This window comes from Colletotrichum abscissum (genome assembly GCF_030869225.1).
Source record: "Colletotrichum abscissum strain IMI 504890 chromosome Unknown Scaffold_22.1, whole genome shotgun sequence".
In the NCBI taxonomy this organism is placed as follows: domain Eukaryota; kingdom Fungi; phylum Ascomycota; class Sordariomycetes; order Glomerellales; family Glomerellaceae; genus Colletotrichum; species Colletotrichum abscissum.
This window is the reverse complement of record NW_026850121.1, coordinates 682,158-696,476: the sequence shown is the minus strand read 5'-3', so window position 1 is coordinate 696,476 and position 14,319 is coordinate 682,158. Positions and strand designations below refer to the sequence as shown.

Sequence of the window (14,319 nt, the reverse complement as noted above, 5' to 3'; positions counted from 1 at the left end):
GCTGCCATTGTGTCATCGGTTATTCATGCCGGTGAGCTGAGTGAGCTCCCCCCACGATGTGAAGTCACTTTGATCTACTCAGTTTTGTAGGGCCAAGGTATTCTTGCCTAGCGGCTAGTCTTCATGGTGCGTCCTCCTCGGCACCAGGGTTGGGCATCTGGGTAGAGCTGATCCAGTTCTCCATGCTGGCTTGACCTGCAGGCTGCTTGGCACCCCCAGCTGCAGTCGACGATGCTAATCTTAGACCTTGGCGCTTCTTGACAACGAGGCAAAGCACACGACCGTAGATCGCGAAACCTTCATAGGAGACATCCATTGCCATCTTCTTCTTGTCGTCGCCGTCTTCCTCTAGGTCGGACCCAGTCTCTTGCTTCTTGACACGCTTGGACGGCCGGGGAGCATCGTCGTCGGAGTCTATCTCAATCGCCGAAGCCTCGGCGCCAGCATCATTGTCCGAGGTCGTCGCGTAGTCGGCATCTTGATCATCGCGAGGTTCTCCGCGCTGTCTTTTTGATCGCCGAGGCCGGCTTGTTTCATCGACAGCGGGGATGCGGGAAAGGCCGGCAGTGTCGTCCTCGGATTCACTTTCCTGCCGAATAGGCACCGTACCAGCGACTGCCTCGGACTCTATGTCTAGATCAATAGGTACGTCATTCGTTTCGTTTATCAGTTTGTTGGAGTTTGACTGCAACTTCCCGGGCGCTTTGTCGCGGAAGTGCTTGTGCTTAGTGAGCAGCGAATGGCGCGTACTTGTCTCGGTCAAAAACATGGAGACCTCAAACTCATCTGGCAGATGTCATGATCAGCCAACTTTATTCGGTTCGAGAAATGGTCTGGACCGGGCTGATTACGACGGCGAGGGTTGGGTTGGGTTGAGCGGGATGGTGACAGTGAGTGAGGCTTCGAAACAGGACGACCAACCTTGGACAACAACATCCTTGATAGTCTTCTTTTTAGAACTCTTCTTCTTTGCCCTTTCTCTCTCCTTCTCTTCACGTAGTTTTGGTAACACCAATGGACGGACGCTCTCGATGACCTTGGGTAAGATGGGGTTCCGAGGATTGAGAAGCCAGCTTTGTGCCAATGCCGGATTGTCGAGATAGATGCGACACTCGAGAACGGAGTACTTTGTGATCCTCAAATATCGGCGTAGAGGCGCCATCGTTGCTGTTTCCTATGAGACGCAGTTGCAGTGAGGCTCGTGCAGCATGAACTCAAGCCTGGATTCGAGGTGGTATTTTGCTCAGACGTGGAGAGATGGCTTTCTGAAGAGGTCTATGCTCAATACGACGTGGTCGAGTGGTGCGCGGAAACCGAAGGGAACTCGAGGTAGTAAGTGATCTGAGGAGCTTTCAGAAGAAAGGTTATGATGAAGTTGATGTCGAAGGTGAAATGACTGTAGATGAGTGAAGGTTGCCCTGACTGCACGTCGTGACGTCGGATGAGAGCTGCCCCACCTGCACATAAGTACCTTTCCTAGTTTAAAGCGTGTGCTTTTGCGGATGGGTAAGGGACGTATACTTGAGAAGCCGCGCGCTGCAAGTACTACCAGTAGCATTCTCCCTGTCCTGCAGCAGCAGTGCCCCGTGCAGTTGCTCCCGCGGGGCGGCGACTGCACGCAGCACGCAGCACGACACTGGATGCGCCTGCCGCCAGTGACCTCAGGCAATTAACAAGGACCCACTTAAAATTTCTCGGAATCGCGTCGTCCAGCTCCGGTGCCGCGTCCAGAAGCTCCGGCTTTCGACTTTCTCATCCAATGGCCGAACCTCAAAGACCGCACCGCAGTTCGACTCTCTGTTCCTCTCCTTCGTAGTGATGCTGACAAAGCGATCATGTCGAAGTCATGGGCATCGACACTGAGGCTACCTAAATCTACCTTTCCGTAAGCTTTCTGGTCTTCTGGTGCAACCACCGCCGCTCCCCCTCGGCTCCGTCCTCAGCTGACCCGTGGCCCGGGCCGTCTTAGACCGCGCCCGCTCTCGCAGTTCCGTCCCGAGTACCTCCGCCGATCCGCCGACGACTTCTACAAGTGGCAGTCATCCAATGACTCTAGGCCCGAGTTCACTCTGCACGATGGCCCCCCGTACGCAAATGGAGGCCTTCACGCCGGTCACGCCTTGAACAAGATTCTTAAGGATATGGTCAACAGAGTCAAGGTCCAGCAAGGTCCGATAGTACCCCGGAGTCGCTGTCTTCGTCGTCGCCTAATGCCAGTCTTGTAGGATATCGCATACGCTACAGGCCCGGCTGGGATTGCCATGGCCTCCCTATCGAAATGAAGGCCGTTGGCACGTCAGGCGGCAAGGGCATGACTCCGGTAGAGATCCGCAAGGCTGCGAGACAGCTCGCTTCCACCACAGTTCTGGAGCAGATGGAGGGCTTCCGCTCGTACGGCGTCATGGCCGACTGGGACGCGCGATGGACGACAATGGACCCCGATTTCGAGGTCAGGCAGTTGCGCTTGTTCAAGCAGATGGTACGGCGAGGCCTCATCTACCGCAAAAGCAAGCCCGTATACTGGTCGCCATCCTCAAGAACCGCGCTGGCGGAGGCCGAGCTGGAGTACAACGAGAACCATGTTTCAACGGCGGCTTACGTTCGATACCCAGTCATTGGCGGCCCCTCCTTGGACGGCTTTACTGGCCAGCTCTACGCCATCATCTGGACGACAACCCCCTGGACACTCCCGGCGAACAAAGCCATCGCAATTCACGAAGAATTGGACTATGCCATAATCGCCGTCAACGGAAGCGCATACCTCACTGCAGTCAGCCGTCTTGAGGCCGTTAAGGCTCTCTTCCCCGAACAGGAGCCTCAGGTCATCGTGGCGTCTATCAAGGGTTCCGAATTGCGTGGCTTGCAGTATAAGAACAGGCTGCAAGGGGCCAACTCTGCACTTCAACCAATCATCCACGCAGAGTTTGTGTCAGCAGACTCTGGAACTGGACTCGTTCACATCGCTCCTGGTCACGGTTTCGAGGACTACGAGGCTTGCGCGCAACTGGGCATCGATGCCTTCGCACCCATCGATGACGAAGGAAATTTCACCCGTGACGCTTTCCCAGACGATCCAGAAAAGCTGACCGAAGCCTCCTCGATCCTCAAGGGCGGTAGCAAGGCCGTTCTCGCCCTGATTGAAGACGATGTTCTCCAGGCAGCAAAGTACAAGCATAAGTACCCCTACGACTGGAGGACGAAACAGCCCGTGGTCATGCGGTCGACGGCTCAATGGTTCGCCGATGTCGGTAGCATCAAAGATGACGCTCTCAACGCCCTAAAGGAAGTCAAATTTGTGCCATCAACCGGACGCAACCGCCTTGAAAGCTTCGTTGTGGGTCGTAGTGAGTGGTGCATTTCTCGCCAGCGTGCCTGGGGCGTTCCTATTCCCGCTTTGTATGATGCCAATGGAGACGCCGTAGTGACAGAGGAATCCGTCGACCACATCATCTCGGTCATCCAGAAGCGTGGTATTGATGCCTGGTTCTCTGATGCTGCCGATGAATCCGCTTGGTTTGCACCGTCTCTGAAAGGAAGCTACAGACGTGGTACCGACACAATGGATGTCTGGTTCGACAGCGGAAGCAGTTGGACAGAGAGTAAGGGTCAAGCCGACATCTATCTCGAGGGATCCGACCAGCACCGCGGCTGGTTCCAGTCAAGCTTGCTTTCGTACGTCGCTGCCCAAAGGGCCGAGGGCGACGCAACCTCCCAAGCGCAGCCCAAGTCTCCTTTCAAGACTCTCATCACCCACGGCTTCACGCTTGACCACACCGGCAAGAAGATGTCAAAGTCGATCGGAAACACCATTTCACCCGGTCAAATCATGGACGGCACCCTCCTGCCGCCGATCAAGGTCAGAGGCAAGGCCAAGGTAGCCGGCGCCGCCCCAACCTACGAGGCTCTGGGTCCAGATGCCCTCCGTCTCTGGGCCGCCAGCTCAGAGTACACCAAAGACGTAGCCATCGGCCAGGCGGTCCTCAAGTCCGTCCATACCGTGCTGGTCAAGTACCGCACAATCATCAAGATGCTAACGGGTTCGATGCACGAGTCCGCCCGGACCGCGCCCACGACGACGCTGGACCACATCGCCCTCATCCAGCTGCGCGACGTCATGGCGGAAGTCGAAAAGGCCTTCGCCGCACACGAGTTCTACAAAGCGTTCAGCGCCCTCAACCGCTGGGTCGCCAACGACCTATCCGCCTTCTACCTCGAGGCGATGAAGGACCGACTTTACTGCGGCGACGGGGGCGGCGTGCTGGAGCCCATCTTCCTCGGCTTCCTCCGCATGCTGTCGCCCATGACGCCGCTCTTGGTCGAGGAGGCGTGGGACCACCGTCCCGAGTACATCAAGGCCGACAGCAGCATCCTCCACCCCTTGTACACCCCCTATGACGCGCTCGTCCACGGCAGAGCGCCCTCCGCCATCGGGGAGGCTTCCCTCCGCAAGGATGTTCCCGTTCTGATGTCCGTCCAGGGCGCCGTCAAGGCCGCTCTGGAAAAGGGTCGCGCGGCCAAAGTCCTCGGGTCATCGCTGCAGTCTTCTGTGGTTGTCACGACCGAGGACCAAGCCGTGGCCGGCGTGCTGGCCAAGTATGGAGAAGAGCTGGAAGCCATGTTTGTCGTATCCTCGGTAGAGACCAACAAGGGGATACCCAACCAGCCCGAGTGGCGGTACGACGAGGTATTCGAGGTCAACGGCGCAAAGGGGACGGTCTCGGTGTTGCCGCCAAACGAGCACAAGTGCCCGCGCTGCTGGCGGTATATCGCGCCCAAAGAGGAGACGTTGTGCGGGCGTTGCGATGATGTCGTGGCGAGTTTGTAGGAATAGAAAAGAAAGACGTGTACATGTAACAACAGCTAGCCCCCCCAAACAAAAAAGTCAATATACCCTGATTAGAAAATTTCACTTTCGAGGTCGACATTATGATATATGTCTTCTATCTTCCGTCTCCATATTGGTAGCCTACGCGCAATCGTAACGAGTAATCGGACGACCTAGGTGCGATGACCGAGTGGTTGAATCGAAAAAGGTCAATACCACCTCTTTCTTATGTTGGCAATTAATCACTATCATTCCTAGAATTAAAATTTCTCCTAGTCTCATTCGCTGTATACCCTGGGAGTTTGCGTTCAATATTTTGCACCTTTCGAATCCTTTTCCAAAGTCGAAACCATTTCGAGCAATGCGCATACACATACACCGGCCCTTAGCTCGCCAGGAAAGACATCGTAAAATGAAATAAAGGAAGCAACTATACACTCCAATAGCTAGGAATCGGTAGAAAGATAAAGAGGAACACGAAACAATCAACGAAGACGAAAGACCCAGACGAAGGCGAAGACGTCGAAAAAAAAAAGATTGGCTTTGACCTATATGAGAGTGCTTTGAGCTTCCTCCGTCATCAATCATCACGGAAGGGTGGCCGAGTTGGTTATGGCGCCAGGTTAAGGTCAGCTTAACATCTGTTTCCTGGTGGGGTAACCCGCGCGAGTTCGAGTCTCGTCCCTTTCATTTTTCGCTTTTTGGACAATCTCCAAGACATAAATGCCTCCAGAAAGCATTGAGCGAACATCATTTTGGTTTTCTTGGCGATATGGAAGTTACTTTCTTTTCATGTCGTCCTATTGTTGTGAATACGCCTTGCAGCACCCGCGAAACACGGATCACAATCGTTTGGCCAAACCACCCACCAAAAGTCTGGGGACGAACAATACCCATGCCAATTCTTGGAAAAAGTGCTTGTCAATTGTGCGCCGGCCCTAGCTAATTAGGTGAATGCCGGACGCATCAGGGAGATGTATATATACAAGAGTTTAATAATGCCATCTAGGTTCTGCTTCCTCTCTGTCCCCCTAATCATCTTACACCAGAGCCCGGAATCAAGAACCCATAGGCTCCTCGACCTCGCCGCCGCTTTTTACCACTCGCTCACCTCGCCAGCCTTGGGCGGCTGTACTCTGACGATCTTATCGCAGTTGAGCAGGCAGAGGGGGTCAAGAGCCTTCTTGATCTGTGACGAAGCATCGTATTAGCACTTCAGTTCCCAGTCAATCACAAGCACCGAAGGGGGGAACTCGCCTGTCTCATGGTATCGACGGTAGACTCGCCCAGCTCGTGCGGGAGGTAATCCCTCTTGACGAGTCCGACGCCGTGCTCACCCTATCAGCCATGTTAGCGAATCTCGGACACTTCAACGGGCTAGCCAAAGGTCTGACGACAACATACCGTGACGGTGCCCTCCATCTCGACAGCTCTCTTGACCATGTTATGAACCAGGTGTTCGGCTCTCTTGCGCTCCTGGTCGTTGTAAAGCAGAATGGCTGACATCAAAAGTTAGCACTCTCTCCTTCAAAACATGCGCGTCCCCCACGCATGACCAAAAAAAAAAGGAACTCACTGTGGAAGTTTCCATCCCCAACATGCCCAACAATGGTGCCAAAAAGCCCACTCTTGGCCATGGCCTCCTTGGTCTCCTCAATAATGTCAGGCAACCGGCTCGTCGGCACCGCAACGTCCCCAGTCCAGACGTGATCCCCCTCGCGCCGGACCGCCATCGTGCTCCACAGCGCCTCCTTCCTCGCGCTCCACAGCTCCTGCTGCTCCTCCTCGTTCTTGGCGAAATCAAACGTCTTGCTGCCCGTCTTGCTCGCGAGCTGCTTCACCAGCGCCACCTGCTCCTTGACGCCCGTCTCCGTGCCGGCGAACTTGAAAAACAGCGTCGGCGCCTCGGCCCACGCCTTGCTCGTCATGCCGGCCTTGTTGATACACTGCATCTGCAGGTCGTCCAGGATCTCCACCGCCGCGACCGGGATGCCGGCGGCGACGACCTTGGCGACGCAGTTGGCCGCGTCGCGGATCGTGGGGAAGGCCGAGACGGCGACCGAGGTGGACGCGGGCTTCGTCGTAACTTTCAGGGTGGCCTCCGTCACGAGGCCCAGGGTGCCCTCGGACCCGATGAAGAGCTTGGTGAGGTCGTAGCCGGCGGAGCTCTTGCGCGGGCGCTGCCGCGTCTTGATGATGGTGCCGTCGGCCAGCACGACCGTCAGGCTCAGCACCCACTCGCGCATGGTGCCGTAGCGGTAGGCGTTGGTGCCGCTGCATCCGGTGCCAATCATGCCGCCAATCATGGCGCCCGGGCCCGGGTCCGGCGGGAAGAACAGGCCCGTCTGCGCCAGCTGGTCGTTGAGCGACTCCCACCCGACGGCGGGCTGCACCACGACGTCGAGGTCCTCCTGGTGCAGCTTCAGGACCTTGTTCATGCGCCCGAAATCGATCGAGATGCCGCCGCGCGTGGGCGTGAAGTGGCCCTCGAGGCTGGTTCCGCCGCTGTAGCCAACGACGGGGATGCGCCGCTGGTGGCAGATCTTCATGATCTCCGAGACCTCCTCGGTGGTGCTGGGGAAGACGACGCAGAACGGCCGCTCGTCGGGCTTGGCCGAGTGCGAGGACCACTCCGAGTTGGCGTGGTGTTCGAGGTCGACCTTTGTGGTGCTGACGTGCTCCTTGCCGACGATGCCGACGAAGTCGGCCCAGGCGGCCTCGAGGTTCTCCTTGTTGAGCTTGTGGACCGGCGCGATCGTCTTGGCTAGCGGCAGGGTCGATTCTTCGCTGGGGCTCGGGGGCACGAGGGTGCCTAGGTAGTACGACACTCCCATCGTGGTGAGTAGCACTGCCAGCACGCAACGGCGCATTAGCTACCGTGACAAGTCTTGTTGCAACGTCTCGCCGCCCCGGAACATCAGGACTTACCGAAAGTGTACGCCAGATTCCTGCTATTACCCGTCTTCTCTCGCTCGGCAGCGAACCTCTCCCGCTCCGCCTTCTCGCGCGCCAGACGCTGGGTGATGCTGCCGACGACCTGACCCTGGAACGTCCGGCCCTTCTGCTTCTCCTCAGTGTTGCTCGGCGTGCCGCGCTCACTCGACATGTGCCGTGCGGTAGCGCCATTGGCGAGAGCGACACATCGCCGGCGCGGGGCCGGGCTTGCGGTCCTAAGGCCTTGCAGAGCTGCCTGGGGAGCTCGAGCTCTGATATGCGCCATTGCGCCTATGTTCGACTCGGCGGTGGTGTTGATGGATGTGTCAGGAGTGCGGTACAGATTGCGGTACAAGCTTCTTCAATTGATCAGAAGTTGAAGAGGGGACAGGCTTCGAGCCATCCGGGTTCGGAGCTCTGGGAGAAGTCGAGAGGAGGGGATGGTGGCTTCGTTGGAGGAGCTGTACTGCGTACGCGGGCGAACGACTGCGAATAGTAGTGCAGGTAAAGATTATTTGTAGCTGGGTGGAGCTGCATCCGTCTTAGCACTTCTGGAGCTCGGATGGCGAAATGGAATCCATGCAAGCCGCCTGCAGCAATGGAACTGGAGCAGAAAGTGCACCCTGCGAGCCTATCGGGGATAAGGATTGGCCGGCCCGGAAGCGGGGAAGGGTTGTGCGGTGGGGGCTGCCGTAGTACCGTGGTATGCCCGCGCCGGTGTGGAACTCCACTTCTTCACCGTCTGGCCCCCCCCTTCCGTCCGCTTATCCAAGGCCGAGGATAACTCTGGCTAATGGAATGGCGTGCTAGCGAGGTCGGAGACACCCATGGTCCATTATGTTGGGTGCACAGCAGACGAGAACATGCCATGGCTGACTGTTTGTGGCTTGGGATTCCGTGTTGATTACATACCAACTTGGGAAAGCATACTAAGTCGGCACGGATAAGCCCCGAGACTCCCGATACAATTGCCGTGAACTTCCTCGTCATCGTTTCCACATTTCAACGACTGTCACCGGCCTGCCTGTAAGGAATGGAAGATCTCTCAAAGTACAGAACTCCATGAATCCAATCCTATAGATCCATACACCTCGTTATATCAAACATGCGCCCCATTGTCCGTAGAAAGCCTCCCCAAAGTATCTAATCTCACCTTATAATAAGGTAGTCTCTCGAAGCACCTTAAGTCTTCCATCCAGGGATAAGCTGCACATTAAACGTCGGCGTCCCAAGCCCCCCAGCAGCCCCCCTCAAATGCGCCAAATACGCAGCAAGCTCTCCGTCCTGCTCGATCGCCAACGGCATCTCCCCGCCCTTGCCATCCTTCAACACCCCCTCCAGCCGTAGACAAATCGCCCCCGGGAACTTACTCGCCGCCGCGTGCCGCAGCTCCTGCACGGAATGCGAGCTTAGCGTCGCGATCCAGATGGTCGTAGTGGCCATGAAGGTGGAGGAAGGGTGGAGGCGTAGGTAGACGGCTATGCTCGTGGTAGACGGAGGCTGCGGCTGCGGGTGCTGGTGCTGTGATAGAGGTGACGAAGGTGCGTGGAAGACAGGTTGTTGCTGCTGCTGCTGCTGTGCTGCGGCGGCAGCAGCTACGGCGTATTGCTGCGCGTATTGCTGGTCTACAAACGCCGCCTGCGCGTCGGCTGCTAGGAGGAGAGACGAGCCCATGTGGTGGGTTTCCAGCCCCATGTCCGGCTGCCCGAGGAGCGCCGATGAGAGGATCCTCGCCGCGGAGTGGCCCATCGGGTCGGCGGCCGCGGCGGCCTGGACCTGCATCGACACGGTGGGCATGAGCATCTGCGGCTGCTGGCTTTCCCCCGAGCCGGGCATGAGTCCCATAGACGGCGGTACGGATACCTGGCTGGCATCGACGTACTGGCCGCCGCCCAAGTCATCCTCGTCTTCCAAAGCATCAGCCATTTCTGGCTGTGCGGGCTGGGCCCGGACCTGAATTGCCTGGACTTCCTCTTGCCGTTTCGCGTCGTCGCGAACTAGTTGCGTCTGTTGCGTGACTCCTCGTTTCTGTGGCTGCTCCCGCCTCGAGGCATCATCCCTCAACCTCTTCATCACATCCTTCGCAAGAACATCCAAAGCCCGCACCTTTTCAGCGTGAGCGTGAGCATGCACTGAAGAAGCACCGCCGTCTCCTTCGTCTCCTTCGTCCCCCGGCGGAGCGAGAACTCGCCGTACCAGCTCCGACCCAGCTTGCCACTCCGCCTTCAGCTCCGCCCACTGCGCCGGCCCAGCCTCAGACTTGCAACCGAGCCCCTCCCGCTTCAATATCCTCTCAAACGCCGCGCGGAGATCCCTCGCCTCCTCCGGGTTGACGCCCAGGATATTTTTCGCCTCGGCGAGCGTGAGCCGCTTCTCCAGCGTCCGCGCCCGCTTCGTGATGTCCGTACATATAACGTCGAGCGCCAATTTCTTGGACTCGTGGTTGTTACTGCTGCGGTTGTTACTGCTGTTGCTGTTGCTGTTGCTGTTGCCGTTCACATCCCCAGACTCCTCGTCGTCCCACATCACTGCTCTCAGCCGCGGCGTCTCCCTCACAAGCCGGGCTTTGACGGCCTCCCACCTCTCCGGCCCGGCGATCGTCTTCTTGACGATGCCGGCTTCCTCGCAGAGCTGCGCAAACGTGACCCGCACCTGACGATATACGTCCGTCTCCAACCCGAGGATGGCTTTTGCGTCGTCGAGCGTGGTCTCTGAAGGGAAGCGCGGGGCGATGGAGTGTTGCGAACCATGAGATGACGCGGCCTCCCAGGCTCGCAGCCGCCGCCTCTTCCTCCTGTTGTTGCTGCTGTTATTGCCGTTGCTCTCCTTGCCCCCCACCGCGTCGTCGTCTTCGTCGCCCTCGCCCTCGCCTGGCAGCGACGACCCCAGCATCTCCCGATCCGTAAGAGTACCAGGCGTTACAACCCCCTCACCACCCCGGCTCCCAAAGCCGTCGTCGACAGTGACCACAGATGCTCCCCGCCGACCAGAACCCGCCACCACCTCCTCATCCCCGTTACCCTCCCTAGACCGCTCCCCATTCGCAGCCTTCAAAAGCCACCGGTTCCTCGTCCTCACGCGAATCAGCTCGCGCTTCTTGATGTCGAACCCATCCTCCCTCAGCGCGGCCAGCATCTCTCCCTGCGCCAGGTTCCGCTCCCACAGCTCCTTGACGCGCGCGACCAGCCGGCCGTTCTTGTGCGCAGGGTTCTGCTTGGACGGGAAATCCCACTTGCGGAACTGGGTCTGGAAGGCTCGTTTGCTGTACCATGTGTGTGAGCGAGCGACATGTGTAGTCCGACGGCCTTTACTTTAACCCGGATTCGGCCCCGGCCCCGGCCCCAGCCCCGGTTCCGTTGTGGAACGGGGGTAAGCTTTGCCGGATGTGGATCGGGCAGTCCGGCCGGCGAGAGGAACCACGAAGACCATAGGGGAGCAGAGGTGGATAAAGAGACTCAAACTGACCAGGGCGCAAAGTCATGGTGCATTTTTAGGTACACCATGATGTCCTCGAGGGACCTCTTCTCGTTGATGTAGAGCTGAAAACATAGCTTCTCGTGGGCATCCCAATCATATACCATGCCTCTAGAGTTCCTCTACGAGTCGTGTCTTGTAATAATGCGTCTTCGGCTGAATGGGGGGAGCGTTGACGATGCGCAAGTGGTTAGTTGAGTCAGCCGTACTGTGCCAAGATCATGATGCACGGTAGCGAAGACTGTCTGATTATCTTATCTCACTCTTATCGCATTCTTATCATTGTCTTTACCGAAGTACCTTATGCTCGGTGAGCTTCGGTGAGAAACTGTACGTCCACTAAGTGTCATGGCTGTATCTCTCGGGAACTTGGTCATCGATCCCGTTAATCGGCTTCATAATGAGTAAGTAACTTGATCAAACCAAGATTTCAGAATCTCCAAGTTTCTGACAGCAATTAAGAACCAAGCCAGTCCCTGATACACGCCGGGCCGCTCCGCATGGACGTTGATCACTCTACCATTCCGGACCTCGGTACCGGTTGTAAGCGCTCTTCCCCTCCATCTCCAACCTTTGACCTCGAACCCAAAGACGGCGGCAAAGCACATCCACGTAAAAGTTGGCTTCCATCTACATTATCCCCCACCTCCATCCCCTACAATCCACTCAATCTGAATAACTCAACCTCCATCAAAAACCACAAATTCCATCACAAACAGTCTCACCACCAACCTCATCACCACGACCTCAACTCCACATCCAATACATCATCAACCACAACCCTCCAAAACCTCCAAGAACCCATCACCAACAATGTCCTCCCTCCCAACATCCTACAACACCCTCTCCCTCCCCCAAATAACCCTCTCCCACCACCCCGCCTCCTCCGCCTCCCCAACCCCAGTGATACTCCTCACCCTCAACCGCCCCTCCGCCCGCAACGCCTTCACAGACGAAATGGCATCCTCCCTAGCAAAAGCCTACGCCCTCCTCTCCACCGACCCCCGCGTAAAAGCCATAGTCCTCACCGGCTCAGACCCCTCCAACAAGACCTTCTGCGCAGGAATGGACCTCCACAACCGCGTCCGCCTCCCCCCCCACCGCGACGCCCACCGCGACACGGGAGGCCTCGTCGCCCTCGCAATGCACAACTGCTCGAAACCCGTCATCGCCGCGATAAACGGCTCCGCCGTCGGCGTGGGCATCACAATGGCCCTCCCCGCCTCCATCCGCATCGTCTCCCGCGACGCGAAGATCGGCTTCGTCTTCGGGCGGCGCGGGTTCAACATGGAGGCCTGCTCGTCCTTTTACCTCCCGCGCCTCGTCGGCGCCGGCCCGGCGCTGCATCTGTGCACCACGGGAGGGGTGTACCCCGCCACGAGCCCGCTGCTGCGCAACTTGTTCAGCGAGATCGTCGCGCCGGACGAGGTTCTCCCGCGCGCGCTGGCGGTCGCCGAGGACGTCGCTGCGAACGTGAGTACCGTGGCCGTGAGGGTGATGCGGGACATGATTCTGAGGTCGCCGGCGAGTCCGGAGGAGGCGCACCTGCTGGAGAGCAAGATCTTCTTCGACCTGTTTAGCGGGAAAGATAGTAAAGAGGGGATGGAGAGTTTCATGGAGAAGAGAGCGCCGCGGTTCGAGGCGACGATGGAGAAGGATGCGCCGACGGCGTACCCGTGGTGGAAAGAGGTTGATATCAAAGCAAAGATTTGAAATTCGCTGTATAATTACATTTGTAAAATTGAAATCATGACATGAGGAGAAGTACTGTATGGACGATCCTGATTGCAGTATGTAACCGCCCGCTAACCCAGTCCACCCTTATGGAAACCCCCTATTCAATCATAAACCAAGCCCACCCGCTCTCAAGGCCTGTACTTCCACAACTCCGGGTCAAAGATGATATCGTACTCGTTCTTGGAGAATGTGCCAATGGCACAACTCAGGTCATGGTATCCCTCCAGACCGTTGACCGGCAAATCTTGCTCAGAGTCACCCTCCTCATGAAGGTTCCAGCTCCCGGACAGTCTACCGTCTCGCGTGAAGAAGATCTCAACGCTCATCCTGCCGCCCTGAGCCGTGAAGGACATGCCGATACCCAGCGTCTCGCCGGGTTGGAAGGGTGTTGTGAAAGACTTTCCGCCCCATCTGTCGTTGATGTACTTGTGTCCGTCATCGCCGTGAACACCGAGACTGCCGCGGTGCCATCCGGGAAGACGAAAGTTGGGGTACGGAAGCGCAGTGAAGCCAAGGGCGAGATCTACCTCACTTGCCGATCCGCGAATCTTGACTTCATAATAGACCTTGAAGGGTTTGCCGGTGGCCAGAGGCGAATTGTGCTTGACCGAGTATAAAGGCGGGTAGCCGATGATGGTGCTGTCGGGTGCATTCCTTTGCGTCGTGACCTCCCACTTACCCGAGACGGGCTGGGCCATTGTGCCGCGGAATCCTTGAGGCTGGAGAAGCCATATCCTGTGCGTGCGCAAAGCCTCGAGAGCACTAGCGTCAAGATTGATAGGCTTGACGAGAGGGTACTGGGCCACCCAGGCCTCCCCAGCTTCAGCCTCTTGCTCCGTAGAGTTGTTCGCAGGGGAACGGTCAAACCCGCTGAAGAAGGCCGGGGGCGGTGGGAAGAGGGTGGTATCGGGAACCGCCGTCTCCCAGTCGTGTTTTTTCGATTCCGATGGTGGGGGGCCCGGAGGAGGAGCAGTATAGTCATTGCGGGCCGGCGGAGGTCCCGGAGGCGGCGCGTACTCACTCTGCTGGTGTGAGGGAGGAGGTCCCGATGGCGGCGCATATCCTCCATGGGACGGAGGAGGACCCAAGGGAGGCGCAAATTCATCAGCCCGGCCTGGCGGCGGACCACTCGGGGCGGCGTACGTCTGACTCGGAGGCGGGCAGGGAGGAGGAGCATACTGCTGCTGGGCCGAATGCTGCCCCGGAGGCGGACCAGCCGGCGGCGCGTATTGGGGCTGCTGCTGATTGCTGCTGGTCATCTTGGTGTCTTGCTGCTGTAGTGAAGAAGGACGTTGCGCGGGACGCGGGGCAGGACTATCATCCTTGTCGGCCTTGCTGCCGAAACACAT

The 14,319-nt window shown here is 57.8% G+C and overlaps 6 protein-coding genes across 6 annotated transcripts; 2 read left to right on the top strand and 4 right to left on the bottom strand.

Moving 5' to 3' along the window:
- Positions 1-121: 121 nt before the first annotated feature.
- Positions 122-1,162, bottom strand: CABS01_09397 (uncharacterized protein; the record flags this gene model as incomplete). The annotated part of the gene is made up of 2 exons (XM_060542754.1): positions 122-786; positions 922-1,162. The coding sequence occupies 2 exons, from the start codon at positions 1,160-1,162 to the stop codon at positions 122-124; spliced, it is 906 nt and encodes a 301-aa protein (XP_060400481.1).
- Positions 1,163-2,278: 1,116 nt separating this feature from the next.
- Positions 2,279-4,825, top strand: CABS01_09396 (isoleucyl-tRNA synthetase; the record flags this gene model as incomplete). Its single annotated transcript, XM_060542753.1, has 1 exon — positions 2,279-4,825. One exon carries the CDS (start codon positions 2,279-2,281, stop codon positions 4,823-4,825), a length of 2,547 nt encoding a protein of 848 aa, XP_060400480.1.
- A 1,096-nt stretch (positions 4,826-5,921) lies between these two features.
- CABS01_09395 (glycolate oxidase) lies at positions 5,922-8,045 on the bottom strand (the record flags this gene model as incomplete). The annotated part of the gene is made up of 5 exons (XM_060542752.1): positions 5,922-6,014; positions 6,101-6,163; positions 6,230-6,324; positions 6,402-7,673; positions 7,754-8,045. 5 exons carry the CDS (start codon positions 8,043-8,045, stop codon positions 5,922-5,924), a joined length of 1,815 nt encoding a protein of 604 aa, XP_060400479.1.
- An 896-nt stretch (positions 8,046-8,941) lies between these two features.
- Positions 8,942-11,583, bottom strand: CABS01_09394 (uncharacterized protein; the record flags this gene model as incomplete). Its single annotated transcript, XM_060542751.1, has 3 exons — positions 8,942-11,021; positions 11,225-11,353; positions 11,534-11,583. The coding sequence occupies 3 exons, from the start codon at positions 11,581-11,583 to the stop codon at positions 8,942-8,944; spliced, it is 2,259 nt and encodes a 752-aa protein (XP_060400478.1).
- A 463-nt stretch (positions 11,584-12,046) lies between these two features.
- CABS01_09393 (enoyl-CoA hydratase/isomerase) lies at positions 12,047-12,946 on the top strand (the record flags this gene model as incomplete). The annotated part of the gene is made up of 1 exon (XM_060542750.1): positions 12,047-12,946. One exon carries the CDS (start codon positions 12,047-12,049, stop codon positions 12,944-12,946), a length of 900 nt encoding a protein of 299 aa, XP_060400477.1.
- Positions 12,947-13,098: 152 nt separating this feature from the next.
- On the bottom strand, positions 13,099-14,319 carry CABS01_09392 (SPRY domain-containing protein; the record flags this gene model as incomplete). Its single annotated transcript, XM_060542749.1, has 1 exon — positions 13,099-14,319. The coding sequence occupies one exon, from the start codon at positions 14,317-14,319 to the stop codon at positions 13,099-13,101; it is 1,221 nt and encodes a 406-aa protein (XP_060400476.1).